The sequence below is a fragment of the Chiloscyllium plagiosum genome, unplaced genomic scaffold (assembly GCF_037043375.1).
Source record: "Chiloscyllium plagiosum isolate Xiang-an unplaced genomic scaffold, Cpla_swu_hap1 HiC_scaffold_32, whole genome shotgun sequence".
Taxonomy (NCBI): domain Eukaryota; kingdom Metazoa; phylum Chordata; class Chondrichthyes; order Orectolobiformes; family Hemiscylliidae; genus Chiloscyllium; species Chiloscyllium plagiosum.
In genome coordinates, this window is record NW_028270170.1 from 42,845,723 (window position 1) to 42,865,605 (window position 19,883).

Below are 19,883 nucleotides of genomic sequence, written 5' to 3' on the forward strand. Positions count from 1 at the left end.
TACTATACCACATTTATTCAGTTGAATTGGTTGCAGAGTATTATAAATTAAATAAAATAAAGTTTGAGAGCTTCCATTCCAGTTTCAGTTATGATCAAACTTATAGAGTCATAGAGTACTTATAGAGTACAGCATGGAAACAGACCCTTCGGTTCATCCTGTCCACACCGACCAGATATCCCAACCCAATCTAGTTCCACCTGCCAGCACCCGGCCCATATCCCTCCAAACCCTTCCTATTCATGTACCATCCAAATGCCTCTTAAATGTTGCAATTGTACCAGCCTCCACCACATCCTCTGGCAGCTCATTCCATACACGTACCACACTCTGCATGAAAAAGTTGCCCCTTAGGTCTCTTTTATATCTTTCCCCTCTCACCCTAAACCTATGCCCTCTAGTTCTGGACTCCCCGATCCCAGAGAAAAGACTTTGCCTATTCATCCTATCCATGCCCCTCATAATTTTGTAAACCTCTATAAAGTCACCCCTCAGCCTCCGAAGCTCTTGGGAAAACAGCCCCAGCCTGTTCAGCCACTCCCTATAGTTCAAAGATCCAACCCTGATAACATTCTTGTAAATCTTTTCTGAACCTTTTCAAGTTTCACAACATCTTTCCGATAGGGAGGAGACCAGAATTGCACGCAATATTCCAACAGTGGTCTAACCAATGTCCTGCACAGCCGCAAATGACCTCCCAACTCCTGTACTCAATACTCTGACCAATAAAGGAAAGCATACCAAACTTCACTATCCTATCTACCTGCGACTCCACTTTCAAGGAACCTGCACTCCAAGGTCTGTTTGTTCAGCAACACTCCCTAGGACCTTACCATTAAGTGTATAAGTCCTGCTAAGATTTGCTTTCCTAAAATGTAGCACCTCGCATTTATCTGAATTAAACTCCATCTGCCACTTCTCAGCCCATTGGCCCATCTGGTCTAGATCCTGTTGTAATCTGAGGTAACCCTCTTTGCTGTCTACTACACCTCCAATTTTGGTGTCATCTGCAAACTTACTAACTGTACCTCTTATGCTCACATCCAAATCATTTATGTAGAGGACTTGAATTTATAACAGGGAGTATTTTGATGCTGAATGTATATTGAAGCATATGCACTAACAAAAGGGATGACTGCCTAAAAATAGCATGTTGGGATCAATAAATGAGTTTGGTATTTTGAAAGAATTCTTTAACATAAAATTGCATGTGAATTTATCCCCCTATCTTTTAAGGTTTCTTCAGTAGGATGCATCCTTTTACAACCAAATGGTGTGTATGTAAGTTAGCTTGCTGAGCTGGAAGGTTTGTTTTCATACGTTTCGTCGCCATACTAGGTAACATCATCAGTGAGAGTCTCCGGTGAAGCGCCGATGGTATCTCCCACATCTCTGTTTATAGGTTTTGGTTTCTTAAGATGGGTAATGTCATTTTGGTTGTTTTTTTTTTTCAAGAGAAGATAGATAGGATCTAAATCGTGTTTATTGATGGAGTTCTGGTTAGAATGCCATGCCTCTAAATTTCTCGTGCATGTATTTGTTTCGTCTGTCCAAGTTTGTGTATGTGTTGTCCCAGTCAATGTGATGTCCTTCTTTGTCTGTATGTATAGAAACTAGTGATAATGGGTTATGTCGTTTGATGGACAGTTAGTGTTCATATATCCTGGTGGCAAGTTTCCTGCTAGTTTGTCCGATGTAGTGTTTTTTTACAGTTCATACATGGTATCTCATTAATGATGTTAGTTTTGCTGGTGGTATCTAATCTAATCAAAACAGCGTCTCCAGAAAAACAACACACACGGACCAAATACTTAAGAAGCAATCATCCCAACACCCACAAACAAAGCTGCATCAAGGCATTATTTCAATGAGCTCTGTCATACTCAGCACCTAAGAACTGCAAAAAGCAGAAGAATATCTATACAACGTTTTCAATAAAAATGGGTACCTAATAAACATAATCTGCCCTTCCTCAGAAACAGACCCAAACAAGCAGACACAATCAAACCACAAACTATAGCCACATTATCTTACATCAAAGACGTATTAGAAATGACTTCCAGATGGGTGGCACGGTGGCTCAGTGGGTGGCACTGCTGCCTCACAGCATCAGGGACCCAGGTTCGATTCCCACCTCAGGCAACTGTCTGTGTGGAATTTGCACATTCTCCTTGTGTCTGTGTGGGTTTCCTCCGGGTGCTCCGGTTTCCTCCCACAATCCAAAGATGTGCTGGTCAGGTGAATTGGCCATGCCAAATTGCCCATAGTGTTAAGTGCATTAGTCGGGCGTAAATAGGGTAAGGGAATGGTTCTGGGTGGGTTACTGTTCGGAGGGTCAGCGTGGACTTGTTAGGCCTAAGGGCCTGTTTCCATACTGTAGGGAAAAATAAAATCTAAAAATAAAAAATCATAAGAGTAAGAACCTACCAACACACTTAAACAGTGACTAATTAACCTAAAGGATCCATTAGATACCACCTGCAAAACTAATGTCATTTACAAGATACCATGCAAGAACTGTAAAAAAACATTGCAATGATCAAATTAGCAGGAAACTTGCCACCAGGCGACATGAACACCAACTGACCACCAGACAACATAACCCACTATCACTAGTTTCTATACATACAGACAAAGGACACCACTTTGACTGGGACAACACCCACATTCTAGGACATGCAAAACAAAGACACACACGAGAATTCTTAGAGTCGTGGCATTCTAACCAGAGTTCCATCAATAAGCACATCGATTTGGATCCTATCTACCTTCCCTTGAAAAAAAGAACTGGAAATGGCATCAGCCAACTTAAGAAACCAAGACCTAAAAATAGAAGCGGGACATACAACCAGCGCTTCACCGGAGACTCTCATTGATGATGTTACCTAATATGGTGATGAAATGTCTGAAAACAAACCTTCAAACTCAGCAAGCTAACTTACATACTTATCATCAACATTAGCTACAAATCTTCTCAAAAATCACTCGTTATATGATGTGCCTCTCAAGTTTTGTTTTAACTTGCCATTGGCTTTCAAACCCAGGACTGCATTAAATCCATCCATCTCTGTCTCCATGGTTTTTATACTGAAAAACTTACTCAAGGACATAATTGAGATCAGAGACTAGATCATATTGATGTACTTTTGAATCCCTAGTACACTTATTGACAAATTACATTATGGGAAAAAATGTAAGATATTTTCTGTGTTTGGGAACTTGATAATAATGCTTGCACATGATAATAATGAACTGCTTTTATAAATTAAACTACAAAATATCTTGTAATGTATTTCTGCCAGTTTGAAACGGAGGTTTTGCCTCGGGCAACTGTCTGTGTGGAGTTTGCACATTCTCCCCATGTCTGCGTGGGTTTCCTCCAGGTGCTCCAGTTTCCTCCCACAGTCTAAAGATGTGCAGGTTAGGTGAATTGGCCATGCTAAATTGCCCGTAGTGTTAGGTGAAGGGGTAAATGTACGGGAATGGGTCTGGGTGGGTTGCTCTTCGGAGGGTCGGTGTGAACTTGTTGGGCCGAAGGGCCTGTTTCCACACTGTAAGTGATCTAATCTAAAAAAAATAATCTAATCTACCAGGTTTAACAGGTTGTACACTTCATTATAAATTTAGCTTTTATTTTCTGTAATAACCTTTGATGTGGCACCTTGTCAAATGTTTTCTGGAAATCTAAAGACAACACATCTAAGATATCCTTTATCTGCAGTACGTTTCTTCCTTAAAAACTCCAACAAATTGGTTATTCGTGATTTCCTTTTCACAATTCTGTTAACTCTGACCAATTAAGCTAACTGGTCTGTAGTTTTGTTTCTGCGCTCCTCCCTTTATGAATAAAGGCGTTAACATTCATTGTTTTTCAATATAATGGAACCTTTTCTGAATCTAGAGAATAGTGGGAAATTTAAAACTAGCACATCAACTGTCTCACTGGACACTTATTTTAACACAGAAGCTCCAACAAGGAGCAGTGCACAGTGCTGGGTGTTGGTGGACAGGTGTTGGAGATGGCAGTGCGTGATGATTTTAGTGAAAGCAACCACAACAAAGTATGTTATGGAAAAGGAAACAGATGGTCTGGAAACGAGGGATTTGGATTAGGCGACGGCAGATTTTTGGGGCACGTTTTTAAGGTGAGAGGAGAAAGATTTTAAAAAAAGACTTGAAAGGCAAATATTTTACACAATGAGTGTAAATTCATGTGTGGAATGAACTTCCAAAAGAAGTGGTGGATGTGGGTATAATTACAATATTTAAAAGATATTTGGACAGGTACATGGAAAGATTTGGAGGGATAGGGAGCAGGAGCAGGGAGGTAGGACTAGTTCAGTTTAGGATTATGGTCGTCATGGACTGGTGGGACCAAAGGGTCTGTTTCCATGCTGTATAACTCTGACTCTGTAAGACAGGATGTAGCTAAAATAGACTGGGAACAGCTATTTGTGAGAAAACCTACAGCAGAACAGTAGGAAGATATTCAAAAAGAAAATGGGAAGAGAACAGGCCCAACATGTTCTCTTTATGGTGAAAGATAGGAGTAACAGGCCAAAGAGGACCATAGATGTCGAGGAATATTCAGAGCTGGATAAGGAGGAAAAGAAAAGGTTTTAGCAGTTGTAAAGGTAGCAACTCAATGAGGCCTGAGTGGAGCATAAAAAATGGGAGGAAATGTAAGAAATCAATTAGAGCAAAGGTGGGCCATGAAAAAAGCACTGGTGAGTAAAATTAGGAAGAATCCCAATATAATCTGTAGGTAAATTAAGGGGAAAAGGATAACCAAGAAAGAGTAGGAGCCATTAGAGACCAAGGGGGCAATCTATATGTGGAATTAGATGAGTACCTCACTTTTGACTTCACATGGGAGGAAAACTATAAGGTTCTTGGGCAGAATGGTAGAATGAGTGAGGAGGTATTGGGGGTTTCAGCAGGCTTAAAAGTGAACAAATCACACTTGGATCAGTTGTATCCCAGGCTGCTGCTGTAGGAGGTGAAGGAGGAAATCACAGGAGCTCTGACCCAAATTTTTAACCTCTCTGGCCAGATGGAAGATACCAGCGGACTGGAAGACAGCTAATGTGGTTCCATTTTTCAAGAAGGATGGTAAAGATAATTACAGACTAGTAAATCTTGCATCAGTGGTAGGGAAACCATCGGAAAACATTCAGTGAACATCGGAAAATCTTCACTTAGAGAGAAAATGTTTGATCAGGGATGGTTTGTATGGCTTTGTCAGAAGGAAGTCATGCCTAACAAATTTGATTGAATATTTTGAGATGATCAGATGTGTAGATAAAGACAGTGCAGTTGATGTAGTATATATGGATATCAGCAAAGCCTTTGACAAGGTCCCCTATGGGAGAAGGTAAAGAAAGTAAAGACATGTTTAAGGTGCATCAAAGATTGGATTAGTGATAGGAGGTGGCTAATTGTGTGACTGAAGCCTGGTGTGCTCTAGTGTACCATAGGGATCAGTGCTGGGTCTCATTATTTGTGATACATATAAACAATATAGATGAGAATGTGGCGTGGATGATATGTAAGTTTGCTGATGACATTAAGATTGGCTGGGTGGTTAATAGTGAGGAAGAAGGTTTTAGTTTACAGGGAGATATAGAGAAATTGGTCAGATACGTAGATCAGAAACAGTTGGAATATAACCCTGAAAATTGAGGTGATGCACTTTGAAAGAAGTACCAAGACAGGGGAATACTCAGTGAATGGCATAAGAACAGGGATCTTGGGATACTTGTGTACAGATCCCTGAAGTGGCAGGAAGATTAATAGGGTGGTTAAGAAGGCTTATAGGACATTTGCCTTTATCAGTTATAGCAGAGATTATTATAGCAGGGACGTTATGCTCGAACTGTATATAACCTTGGTTAGCGCACAACTGGAGTACCATGTGTGATTCCTCGCCACACTTAAGGAAGGATGTGATTGTGCTAAAACAGAGACAAAGGAGATTCACCAACATGTTACCTGGTTTGGAGCATTTTAGTTTTGAGAGGCTGGTTAGGCTCAGGTTATTTTCTGCAGAGCACAGAATGTTTTACAAGGATCTGATTCAGATGTATAAGATTATGAGAGGCATGGATAGAGTGGCTAGGAAGCAGTTACAGATCTATGGATGTGCAAATGAGAACTTGCCCCATTCCTCCACTGCTAAAATTGCTTGGATTCAGGCCTGTGCCATCATTTTCTCCATCTGGATGAATCAATCAATCTTTCCTCAGTGGGGAACAGAGCAGCAGGTATGGATGGATTCAACTGCATAGAAAAACATGAAAGAAATGACAGGGAAGGAGAACTGAGAAGAGGTTATTAAAGTCTCTAGGACAGAATGTTTGGGAAGGGTTAGCAATCAAACATCAAGGACACTGGACAAACAAATGACAGTGAGAAGAGGGACAGTTAATACAGGATTGAAAATATTCCATCTGAATGCACGCAGGAATAAGGAATAAGGTAAATGACCTTGTGGTGCAAATCGAAATTGCAGGTATGACATGGTAGGCATCACGGAGGCATGGCTGCAAGGGGATCAGGACTGGGAGCTGAATATCCAAGGATATACATCATATCGAAAAGATAGGCAGGTAGGCAGAAGGGATGGAGTTGCCTTATTAGTAAGAAATTAAATCAATTGTAAGAAACAAATTAGGGTCAGATGGTGTAGAATTTGTGTGGGTAGAACTGAGGAACCACAAAGATTAAATAAAAATGTGGTTGGAATTATGTACAGACCTCCAAATAGTAGTCAGGAGCTGGGGCGTAAGATACACCAGGAGATAGAAAAGGTGTGAAAGAAAGGCAAAGTTACAGTGATCATGGGGGATTTCGATACAGGTTGGTAGTGGTTTGCAAGAAAAGGAATTCTTCTGGAGCAGCTTGTGGTGGAGCCCATTAGGGAACAGACAATACTGGATTTAGTTTTATGTAATGAGGCGGACTTGATAAGGAAGTTTAAGGTGAAGGAACTCTCAGGAGGCACTGATCACACTATGATTGAATTTACTCTGCAATTTGAGGGAGAAGAAATCAGAAGTAACAGTATTAGAGCTGAATAAAGGCAACTACAGAGGCATGAGGGAGGAGCTGAGAACTATTGATAAGGAGAGGAGAAAGTGAGGTCTGCAGATGCTGGAGATCAGAGCTGAAAATGTGTTGCTGGAAAAGCACAGCAGGTCAGGCAGCATCCAGGGAACAGGAGAATCGACGTTTCGGGCATAAGCCCTTCTTCAGGAGGGCTTATGCCCGATAAGGAGAGGAGCCTAGCAAGAAAGAAGTGGAACAGCAATGGCAGGAATTTCTGGGAGTAATTCAAGAGACATAGCAAATAATCATTCCTAGGAAAAAGATGTATGGTACATTGAGGATGAGGCAACCATAACTGACTAAGAAAGTCGGGAATAGCATAAAAGCAAAAGAGAAAGCATATAATGTGGCGAAGGGCAGTGGGAAACCAGAGAATTGGGAAGCTTACAAAGACTAACAGAGAGGAACAAAATAGAAATAAGGAGGGAGAAGATTAAACATGAGGGGAAGCTTTCCAGTAATATAAAGGAAGACTGTAAAAGTTCCTTTAGATTTATAAAGGGCAAAAGAGAGACAAAAGTGGACATTTGACCATTGGAAAATGATGCTGGAGAGTTCCTCAGGAAATGGCTGAGGAACTGAATAATTACTTTGCGTCAGTCTTCATGGTGGAAGACAAGAGTGAGGGGGTAGGTTAGATTCCCTACAGTGTGGAAACAGGTCCTTTGGCCCAACAAGTCCACACCAATCTTCCGAAGAGTAACCCACCCAGACTCATTTCCCTCTGACTAATGCACTTAACACTATAGGCAATTTAGCATGACCAATTTACCTGACCTGCACATCTTTGGACTGTGGGAGGAAACCAGACACTGAGAGAATGTGTAAACTCCACACAGACAGTCACCTGAGGCTGCTATTGAACCTGGGACCCTGGTGCTGTAAGGCAGCAGTGCTAACCACTAAGCCACTATGCCGCCCCCAGAGTTGATGATGGTGGCCATCACCAAGCGGAAGGTGCTAGAAAAACTGAATGCCTTGAAGGTGGAGAAATCATCTGGACCAGATAGACTACACCCAAGAGTTCTAAATGAAATAGCTGAAGAGATAGTGGAGGGGTTAACATGATCTTTCAGGAATCGCTGGAGTCAGGGAGGGTCCCAGAGCACTGGAAAATTGCTAATGTGACATTTTTTTAAAAAGGGAGTAAGGCAAAAGACGGAAAATTACAAACTGATTAGCCTAACTTTGCCATGGAATCCATTGTGAAGGATGAGATTTCTGAATGCTTGGACATGTAGGGCAAAGTCAGCATGGTTTCATCAAGGGGAGGTCATACCTGACAAATCTGCTTGAATTCTTTGAGGAAATAATGAGCAAGTTAGACCAAGAAGTGCTGATGGATGTTATTTACCTGGGTTTAAAGAAGGCCTTTGACAAGATGCCGCACAGGAGGCTGCTGAATAAGACAAGGGCCCATGGTGTTACAGGCAACATGCTAGCGCAGATAAAAGATTGGCTGTCTGGCAGAAAGCAGAGTGTGGATAAAAGGATCTTTCTCAGCAAGTGGTGTTCTGCAAGGCACAGTGTTGGGATCACAACTTTTCACTTTATACAATGATGATTGAGATGAAGGAACTGAGGGCAAGCTGACTAACTTTTTTTTAAGATTAGCTTAGATTCCCTAACTTTGCAGATGATACAAAGATAGGTAGTATTGAGAAGTTGGGGAGGCTGAAGAAGGATTTGGACAGGTTAGGAGAGTGGGCAAAGAACTGGCAGATGGAGTGCTGTGTGTAGTCATGCACTTTGGTAGGAAGGGTAGAAGCATGGGCTATTTTCTAAATGGGGAGAAAATTCAGAAGTCTGAGGTGCAAAGAGACTTGGGAGTTCTCATTCAGGACTCTCTCAAGGTAAACTTGCAGGTTGAATCAGTAGTTAGGAAGGCATTTGTTGGCATTTATTTTGAGACAACTTGAATATCAAAACAGGGATGTACTTCTGAGGCTCTATAAGGCCCTGATCAGACCACATTTGGAGTATTGTGCATAGCTTTGGGCCCCATATCTCAGGAAGGACGTACTGGCTGTGGAGCGGGTTCAGAGCAGGTTCGCGAGAATGATCCCAGGAATGAAAAGTTTAACATATGGGAAGGTTTGAGGACTCCCCATCTATACTCGATGAAATTTAGAAGGATCGGGGAGAGGGGATCTAATTTCAACTTACAGAATACTGAATGGTCTGGACAGAATGGATATTGGAAAGGTGTTTCCATTGGTAGGAGAGATGAAGATCCAAGGACACAACCTTAGAGTAATGGGAAGACCTTTTAGAAGGGAGAAAAGGAAATACTACTTCACAAGGGAATGGTGAATCTATGAAATTTATTGCCACAGAAGACAATGGAGGCCAGGTCATTGTATATTTACAACTGAGATATATAAGTTCTTGATTGTCAAGTGGATCAAGGGTTACGGGGAGAAAATGGGAGATTGGGGTTGAGAAACTTTATAGCCATGATTGAATAGCAGAGCAGATTCTTTGGGCTGAATGGGCTAATTTCTGCTCCTGTCTTATGATCTAAAATAAAACTTTCCTTTTACTTTTCATGTTCATGATGTCTGAAAGCTGCAAAGAATGCAGATGATGCACTAAGTAGCTGATTCTGAAACTGAATACCAGTAGTGATGATAATCTCCACTGTACCATGTGTCGGAATTCAGAATTGTGGATCAATTGAAAGTTGTGAATTTCAATTTTGTCCTTCACATAAAACATAGTACCTTCACTCTCTGGTGCAATTACAATTACGTTGTTGTTCACAGAGGCATCATTGCCTAAAAATTAGGGCGATAGAAAATCACTTTAATCAACACAGTTTTCAGTATATTGTTACAAGAACTTTTCCCTGTTTGAAACAGTACCCCAAATTATTACTATGTATGTGTTATTTCTTGTAGGACTTTGGGATGGCGGAGGAGTTTGCAACCAAAGCCCTGGAGCTGAAACCTAAGGCATATGAGGCATATTACGCCAGAGCTAGAGCAAAGCGAAGCAGCAGGTAAATAGGAGAGGGAGGAGCAAACTGTTTTTAATTCAGCAAAGGAAATGAAGCACTAGCTTTCAAAAGATATTGAGGTGCCCTTCGTGCACGAACATTTATTTCTGCTGACCATGTTTTGTCACCACATTTTAATCAGTATGATCTTCAGCTGCTTTATATCTTCTGTACCAAAATATAACAGGTAGTTTTCTCCTTCTTGAGCAAGGTGTTTCACTGCAATCTTCAGCTTGAAATGTTTTTGCATAACTTTTTCGGAGTGCGATCTGTTAACAGAGTGACAGGACATCGGGGATCTTCATGAGCATCAGCAACAACAGTCATATCTCACTAAATTTAGGATTGAAAAAGAAAAAGAGGAACAACAGAGAAAAACATCAAATTAGGTCAAAAAGACATATTGAGGGAAAAGAAGATTTAGTTAATTAAAAATAAAAGTTTGAAAAATTAATTCCAGTCCTGCATTTTGAAAAATCTTTAAGTACCCAAAATACAGTACCCAAACAAATGACACCCCACAGTTTCTCTTTCTCTTTCTGGACCGAACTGGTAGCCATTAGTAATCAACGGTCAAAAATGTGGCGCTGGAAAAGCACAGCAGCTCAGACAGCATCCAAGGAGCAGGAGAATCAACGTTTCAGGCATAAGCCTTTCATCAGGAATGTAGGGGGAGGGAAGCGGGCTGAGAGATAAATAGGAGGGGTGTATGGTACTGGGGGGATGGTAGCTGGGAAGGCGATAGGTAGATGCAGGGCGGTTGGTGATGGTGATAGGTCAGACCAGATAGTGGAGCGCATAGGTGGGAAAGAAAATGGACAGGTAGAACAGTTCAAGAGGATGGTGCCAAGTTGGAGGGTTGGATCTGGGATGAGGTGGGGGGAATGGAGATGAGGAAACATAGAACATTACAGCACATTTCAGGCCCTTTAGCCCTCGATATTGCACCGACCTGTGGAACCAATCTGGTCTATCTATCCTACGCTATTTCATTTTCATCCATATGTTGATCCAGTGACCATTTGAATCCCCTTAAAGTTGACGAGTATAATTGCAGGCAGTGCATTCCATGCCCCCAGTACTGTCTGAATAAAGAAACTACCTCTGACATCTGTCCTATTATCTAACACCGCTCAAATTTAAAGCTATGTCCCCAAGTGATAGCCATCACCATCTGAGGAAAAATGCTCTCATTGTCCACTCTATCTAACCCTCTGATTATCTTAAATGTCTCAATTAAGTCACCTCTCAACCTTCTTCTCTCTATTGAAAACAGCCTCAAGTCCTTCAGCCTTTCCTCATAAGACCTTCCCTCCATACCAGCCAACATCCTAATAAATCTTCTCTGCATCCTTTCCAAGGCTTCCACATCCTCCCCATAATGCGGTGATCAGGACTGTACACAATACTCCAAGTGCAGCCTGACCTCGTGGCTCAGAAACTCAATCCCTTTTCCAATAAAAGCTAACACACTGTATTGCCTTCTTAACAACCCTATCAACCTGGTGGCAACTTTTAGGGATCTTTGTACATGGACACCGAGATCTCTCTGCCCATCTACACTTACAAGAAAATTACCATTAGCCCAGTACTCTTTATTCCTGTTGCTCCTTCCAAAGTGAATCACCTCACTTTTCCACATTAAACTCCATTTGTCACCTCTCAGCCCAACTCTGCAGCTTATCTATGACCCTCTGTAACCTGCAACATCCTTCTGCATTATCTACAATTCTGCCGACTGTCATCCGCAAATCTACTAACCCATCCTTCTCCGCCCTCATCCAGGTCAAATGACAAATAAAAATGACAAATACCAGTGGCCCCAAAACAGATTCTTGCGGTACACTACTAGTAAGTGAACTCCAGGATGAACATTTCCCATCAAACACCATCCTCTGTCTTCCTTCAGCTAGCCAATTTCTGATCCAAACAGCTAAATCACCCTTAATCCCATGCCTCCATCTTTTGTGAAACAGCCTACCATGGGGAACCTTATCAAATGCCTTACTGAAATCCACATACACCACATCAACCGTTTTACCCTCATCCACCTGTTTGGTCACCATCTCAAAGAATTCGATAAGGTTTGTGAAATACAACCTACCCTTCACAAGACCATGTTGACAATCCCTAATCAACTTATTCCTCTCTAGATGATTATAAATCCTATCTCTTATAACCTTTTCCAACACTTTACCCACAACCGAAATAAGGCTCACTGGTCTGTAATTGGGTTGTCTCGACTCACCTTCTTGAACAAGGGGACAACATTTGATATCCTCCAGGTTTCTGGCACTATTCCTGTTGACAATGACGACATAAAGATCAAAGCCAAAAGCTCTGCAATCGCCTCCCAGAGAATTATATTCCCTACAGAATGGAAACAGGCCATTTGACCCAACAAGTCTACACCAACCCGCCGAAGAGTAACCCACCCAGACCCATTTCCGTCTGACTAATGCACCTAACACAATTTAGTATAGCCAGTTCACCTGATCTGCACATCTTTGGACTATGGGAGAAAACCGGAGCACCCAGAGGAAACCCACACGGACACGGGGAGAATGTTCAAACTCCACACATGCAGTTGCCCAAGGCTGGAATCAAACCTGGGTCTCTGGCGTTATGAGGCAGCAGTGCTAACCACTGAGCCACCATGCCGCCCCGAGGGTAAATCCCATCTAGCCCAGGGGACTTATCTATTTTCATACTTCAATCCAGCCTTGTCTCGTAGCCTGTATCTCAGTATTCTCCTCGACAACATGTGAATACTGACGAAAAATATTCAGTTAGCAATTCCCCTATCTCCTTGGACTCCACACACAACTTCCCACTACTATCCTTGATTGGCCCTCATCTTTAGTCATTCTTTTAATCCTGATATACCTTTAGAAAGCTTTTGGGTTTTCCTTGATGCTATCTGCCAACGACATCTCACGTCCTCTCCTGGCTCTTTAAGTCTTTCCTGGCTAACTTGTAATTCTCAAGTGCCCTAACTGAGCCTTCAAATCTCATCCTAACATAAACCTTCTTCTTCCTCTTGACAAGAGATTCAACTTCTTTAGTAAACCATGGCTCCCTCACTCGACCACCTCCTCCCTGCCTGACAGGTACATGCTTATCAAGGACAAGCAGTAGCTGTTCCTTGAATAAGCTCCACATTTCAATTGTGCCCATCCCCTGCAGTTTCCTTCCCCATTCTCTGCATCCTAAATCTTGCCTAATCACATCACAATTGCCTTTCCCCCAGCAATAACTCGTGCCTTGCGGTATATACATATCCCTTTCCATGACTAAACATAACCGAATTGTGGTGACTACGACCAACTTGCTCACCTACCTTCAAATCTAACACCTGGTCGGGTTCACTACCCAGTACCAAATCCAATGTGGCCTAGCCCCTTGTTGGCTTGTCTACATACTGTGTCAGGAAACCCTCCTGCACACATTGTCAAAAACTGACCCATCTAAAGTACTCGAACTATAGTATTTCCAGTCAATATTTGGAAAGTTAAAGTCCCCCATAATAACTACCCTGTTACTCTCACTCCTATCCAGAATTATCTTTGCTATCCTTTCCTCTACGTCTCTGCAACTATTCGGAGGCCCATAGAAAACTCCCATCAGGGTGACCTCCTTTCCTGTTTCTAACCTCAGCCCATACGACCTCAGTAGATGAGTCCTCAAACATCCTTTCTGCTGCCATAATACTGACACACCTCCCCGTCTTTTACCATTTTCTCTGTTCTTAATGAAACAATTAAATCCTGGAAACTGCAGCAACCATTCCTGTCTCTGCTCTATCCATGTCTCCAAAATGGCCACAACATCGAACTCCCAGGTAACAATCCATGCTGCAAGTTTACCCACCTTATTCCAGATGCTCCTAGTGTTGAATTCAACATACTTCAAACCTGCTTGCCAGTGAACGTTTGCTACTTTGAAACCTCATTTCTGACCTCACTATGCTCAACCTCCTGGACACTGGAACGACAATTTAGGTTCTCATCCCCCTGCTGAATTAGTTTAACCCTTCCCAAAGAGCATTAGCAAATTTCTGCCCAGGATATTGGTACTCCTCTGGTTTAGGTGTAGACCATCGTATTTGTAGAAGTCCCACCAACCCCAGAATGAGCCCCAATTATCCAGGTATCCAAATCCCTCCCTCCTGCACCATCCTTGTAGCCACATGTTCAATTCCTCTCTCTCCCTATTCCTCGCCTTGCTAGCACATGGCACGGGCAACAAACCAGATTCTGTTTTTTCTAGCACTAAGCTTCCATCCTAGCTCCCTAAATTTATGCCTTAAATCTGCATCCCTTTTCTTACCTACGTCATTAGTACCTCTGTGGACCATGACTTGGAGCTGCTCCCCCCTCCCCCCTCAAGGAAACACGATCCTGAAAACATGATCTGAGACATCACCCACCCTGACACCTGGGAGTCAACACACCAACTGTGAGTGTTGTTCTCTTGTTCCCACAGAGCCTCCTATCTGTCTTCTGAAAGTGGTAGAACTTTATATAGTGAAGGAAGCCAGATCTGTCATGCTATTTCATTGAAAAGGCTGTCCCATAAGTTTCTATCTCCTAATCCTGCAAATAAGTCCTTCAAGTACATGCCAAATTATGTTTTGGAATTTCCTTGAGAATATAATCCTTCCTGATGTTGACAAATATTTTAGTAAAAAGATAATCAATTTCCCTATGGTTCATTTGCAGTTACTTTAAACGTATGTCTTGGGCTTACTTTACCCAGTTTACAGAGTTTGTAACCCCTACCTGATTTATGAAAACTCTTCATAATTTTGAATGCAGTAATCTTGAATTTTGAATAATTTTAAATCTGCGTCTGGAGTCAGTGGACCCAAATCCATTCCACACCTATCCACTATCCCCCAGAAGAAAAACTATGTGTAATTGAGTCCCTTAAACTGAGGCAGGTCCACAGAGCCAGAGAAAACCATAACTGAGATAAAATAGGTTCAATTCTAAAAGAGGCAAAAATGTAAAATAAAATCTGCAGTAGAACTGAAGATAGAGCCATTTTGTAAATAGCTTTTAATCTCAACAAGTTAAAGCTACTTGAATGACAAGAATTACTAATGACTTTGACCAGACTTGGAACTGATACTGAAAATCTTATTCCAACAAGTGCTCTCCAGTAAAGATCAAATTTCTAAAATTCATCTTGAGTAGGAATTTTGTTGATGCTTCAGTTTATAATTTTTCTGCAATGGAGGACATTGCATTTATTATAGTATAAAAGCCTAAAGAACTGCAAATGCTGTAAATCAGAAACAAAACCAGAAATTACTGGAAAAGCTCAGCATATTTGACAGTGTCTGTGGAGAGAAGTCAGAGTTAACGTTTCAGGTTGGGTGACCCTTCCTCAGTTCTGAGCTTTTCCAGCAATTTCTGTTTTTGTTTCTGAGTTTATTACAGTATTTAACTATGCCTCTACATTAATCAGATAACATTTGTTATAGAAATGCTGTAACAATTGTAACCAATATCAATGCTGCTACTTCACTGAAATTTCATAACTTTGAAGTTATGACTTGATGTAACATGGTTCCTTTAATAGCACACTCCAACTGTGTATCAGGAACAGTTCAATCTGAAGGTACTTTTCTATTCTTGCTCATTCCAGCAAGATGTCCATTTCCAGTAGTCAAAGCCTTCTTGCTGCTTATCAGTTTGAATTTCATTATTTGTAGGCTTTGCATTTCATTTCACTATTTGCTGAGCCCTGAATCTCTGCCTCCCAAGTCTCCCAGTTAGAGACAGAAAAACTGCTGGAATCCAAAGTGGACAAGCAGGAGGCTGGAGGAACACAGCAAGCCAGGCAGCATCAGCAAGTCAGCGTCGACTTCTTCACCACCTGATGCTGCCTGGCTTGCTGTGTTCCTCCAGCCTCCTGCTTGTCTGTCTTAGGTCTCCTAATTCCAAATGCCAATATGCCCATCAGACACTATCAGTGACTAACATGAAGGATTCTATTTCATGGGATGGATTTAAAAGGGCTGATTTAGAAAACCTAAGATTCTGTCAAAATATAATGACAAAAGCCTCCATATTGAATGCTTAAAATGATAATAAGGGTATTTGGCTTACTGACCCAATAATTCATTTAACATGGTTCTTTGTCTTTAAGTCCTGGTAGTTGAGAAGCTCATCCCAAGGAATATTCATTGATGTCTCTTTTGCAGCTACATTTTCTCAAACTTGGAGTGTAGCTTGTTTCCTTTGGGAAATTTCCTTTAGAACAAAGAAATTTACAGCCCAGTAACAGGCTCTTCAGCCCTCCAAGCCTGAGCCAATCCAAATCCACTGTCTAAACCTCTCACCAAATTCCTAAGCATCTGGATCCCTCTGCTCCCCACTTACCCATGCATCTGTCCAGACGCATCTTGAATGAATCTACCGTGCCTGCCTCTACTACCTCTGTTGGCACCTACCAGGCACCTACCACCCTTCTGTGTAAAGTACTTGCCATGTGTATCTCCCATTGAAAGTGTGACCTCTCGTTATTGAATCCTTCACCCTGGGAAAAAGCTTATGTCCATCTACCCTGTCTATACCCTTCAAGATTTTGTATACTTCAATCAGGGTCGCCCCTCAATCTCCTTTTTTCAACGAAAATAATCCTAACCTACTCAACTTCTCTTCATAGCTAGCACCTTCCATACCACACAACATCCTCGTAAACCTTCTCTGCACCCTCTCCAAAGTGTCCACATCCTTTAGAGAAATCTTAGTACTAAATTAGTTTAGATAATGGAGAACATCTCCCATAGTGACTTCCAGGTTGAGCAAGACCCATCTGGAAAAGCTAGAGCTCACTTTGTTCAGTGCATGGAAAATCCAAACCTGAGAACTCAGGATAATGTCAATTTCACTGTTTTCTACTTCTAAAAACAGATTCGTCTATTCTTAAGTTTTCGGTTCTTTTTCTCTTAGATTTTGATTAGATTTAGGTAACAAATGAAAAGTTAATTTGCAAGATAAAGGTGCATGAATTGGGGACATGGATTTGTTAGTATGGATAGAGGTTTGGTTTACAAACAAGAAGCAAAATTGAACAATAAATGAGAAATTGTCAGGTGTGCCACAGGGATCAATGCTGGGTGCTCAGTTACTGACAGTGTATCTGAATGACTTAGATGAAGGGACCAAGAGTAACAATGTCTCTTGTGTTTGCCAAGATTCACAGCTATATGGTAGAACAAGTCTGCAAAGAGGTTTAGACAGGTCATGTGAGTGGCAGTTTAGATTACAAACAGGCAGAATTGTGATAACATTAAAATTGTGCCAGCTCTTTTGAGGGGCTGGTTAATCCCATTTCCCCATTTTCTCCATATCATTGTAATTTTTACTCCTTCAGTTATTTATCCAACTTGTCTTTGGGACTGTACTCACAGTCCTATGCAATATTGCATAAGAAAAGGTTTCCTAATGTCCAAACTCTGGCTTCTCACTCCTGATGAAGGGCTTTTGCCTGAAATATTAGTTTTCCTGCTCCTCGGATGCTGCCTGACCTGCTGTGCTTTTCCAGGACCACCATATCTGGCTTTTTTGCCAGTCACCTCTAATTAGCATTGTTTGGTTCTTGACCATTCAATGACTGGAAACTTTATTTATTATGCCAAAAGCTGTTATGATTTTAAACACCTTCATTAAATCTCATCAGGAGAACGAGTCGGTTTCTCTCTCCTACCCACGTAAAGTAACCCTGCACCCTCTGAACCATTCTAATTAATCATTTCTGTAGCCTCCCCAAAGAAGCAATTAAAATGAAACAAAGAACTCTTGATGTTTGAGATCTGAAACAGAAAATGCAAGAGAAACTAAACAGGTCTGACAGCATCTATTAACTCAAAAATATGCGTGCTTTGATGGGAGATGGTATATAATGTGACCATAAGATATAGGAGCAGAATTCCACAGATAAATCACCCTCTGGCTGAAGAAATTCCTCCTCATCTCAGTTCTAAAGGATCGGAGGCTGTGCTCTTGGGTCCTAGTATCTCCTACTAGTGAGAACATCTTCACCACATCCACGCTATCCAGTCCTGTCAGTAAGTATCAATAAGATTCCCCCTCATCCTTCTAAACTCCATAGAAAACAGACCCAGAGTCCTCATCTGCTCCTCATATCATAAACCCTTCATCCCTGGGATCATTCTGTAAACCTCCTCTGGAGCCCTCCAACACCAACATGTTGTTCCTGATACAGGGCCCAAAACTGCTCACAATATTTCAAATACAGAGTTTTATACATGCTCAGCTGTTTATCCCTATTCTTGTATTCTAGCTGTCTCAAAATGAGTGCAAATATTGCATTTGCCTCCCTAACTGCTAACTGTATCTGCTTGTTAACCTTAGGAGTTTTAGTTCAGGATTCTCTTAAGTCTTTTTGTGCTTCAGATTTAGAAAATGGTCTACACCTCTCTTCTGGATCAGTGGTGCTGGAAGAGCACAGCAATTCAGGCAGCATCCGAAGAGCAGCAAAATCGACATTTCGGGCAAAAGCCCTTCATCAGGAAAACTCCTTTTACACCTCTATTCTTCCTATCAAAATGCATAACCTCTCACTTTCCCATATTGTGTTCCATCTGCCACTTGTTTGCCCACTCTTGTAGCCTTACCAAGTCCTTCTGCAGTCTCCCCACCTCCTCCACACTATTGTTGCGCCTATCTTTGTATTACCTGCAAACCTTCAGTTCCTTTGTTCAGATTGTTAATCTATAACATGAATAAGCCCTCCAGTGCATCTCATCATGTCCCGCACCTCTGCCCTCAAACCCCATCCCTCCAACCGCAACAAGGACAGAACCCCTGGTCCTCACTTTCCAACCCACCAACCTCTGCATACATTGCATCATCCTCCACCATTTCCGCCACCTACAAACGAACTCCACCACCAGAGATACATTTCCCCCCACACCCTTATCCGTTTTCCATAAAGACCATTCCCACCACTACTACCTGGTCAGGTCCACCCCCCCTAACAACCCACCCTCCCCTCCTGGCACCTTCCCCTGCCACCACAGGAATTGCAAAACCTGAGCCCACACCTCCCCCCTCACCTTGACCAAGGCCCCAAAGGAGCCTTCCACATCCGTTAAAAGTTTCACCTGCACTTCCACATGTCATTTACTGTATCCATTGCTCCCAAAGCGATCTCTTCTACATTGGGCAGATTGGACGCCTACTTGTAGAGTGCTTCAGAGAACATTTCTGGGACACCCGCATCAATCACCACCGCCCCATGGCTCAACATTTCAACTCCCCCTCCCATTCGACTGAGGACATGCAGGTGCTGGGCCTCCTCCATCACCACTCCCTTACCACCTGATGCCTTGACCGCCTCAGGACCCTTCAACCCCATGCCATTTCCTCATTTTCCCCTCCCCCACTTACCCTAGTCTGACCTTCCAGCTCAGGACGTCCTCATGACCTGTCCCATCTGTCAATCTTCCTTCCCACCCTGCTCCACCTTCCTCTCCAAACGATCACCTTCACCGCCACCTCCATCTACCTATTGCACTCTCAGCTACCTTGCCCCCAGCCCCACCCCCTTCCATTTATCTCTCCATCCCAGAGGCTCACAGCCTCATTCCTGATGAAGGGCTTTTGCCCAAAACATCAATTTTTCTGCTCCTCGGATGCTGCCTGACCTGCTGTGCTTTTCCAGCACCACTCTAATTTGAATAATTATGGTCCCAATTCTGATCCCTGCAGAACTCCATTGGTCACCACCTGCCATTCTGAAA

General features: G+C 42.2%; 1 protein-coding gene across 25 annotated transcripts in view; it reads left to right on the forward strand.

Annotated features, from left to right (window-relative positions):
- The window catches only part of LOC122540026 (protein TANC2), a 1,060,344-nt gene that overhangs the window by 1,032,131 nt on the left and 8,330 nt on the right, over positions 1-19,883 (forward strand). For all 25 annotated transcript variants that reach the window (XM_087977936.1, XM_087977934.1, XM_087977935.1 and 22 more), the window contains one exon: positions 10,008-10,108. In XM_087977936.1, the coding sequence (XP_087834062.1) occupies positions 10,008-10,108 (101 nt within the window). The remainder of the gene's footprint in view (positions 1-10,007; positions 10,109-19,883) is intronic.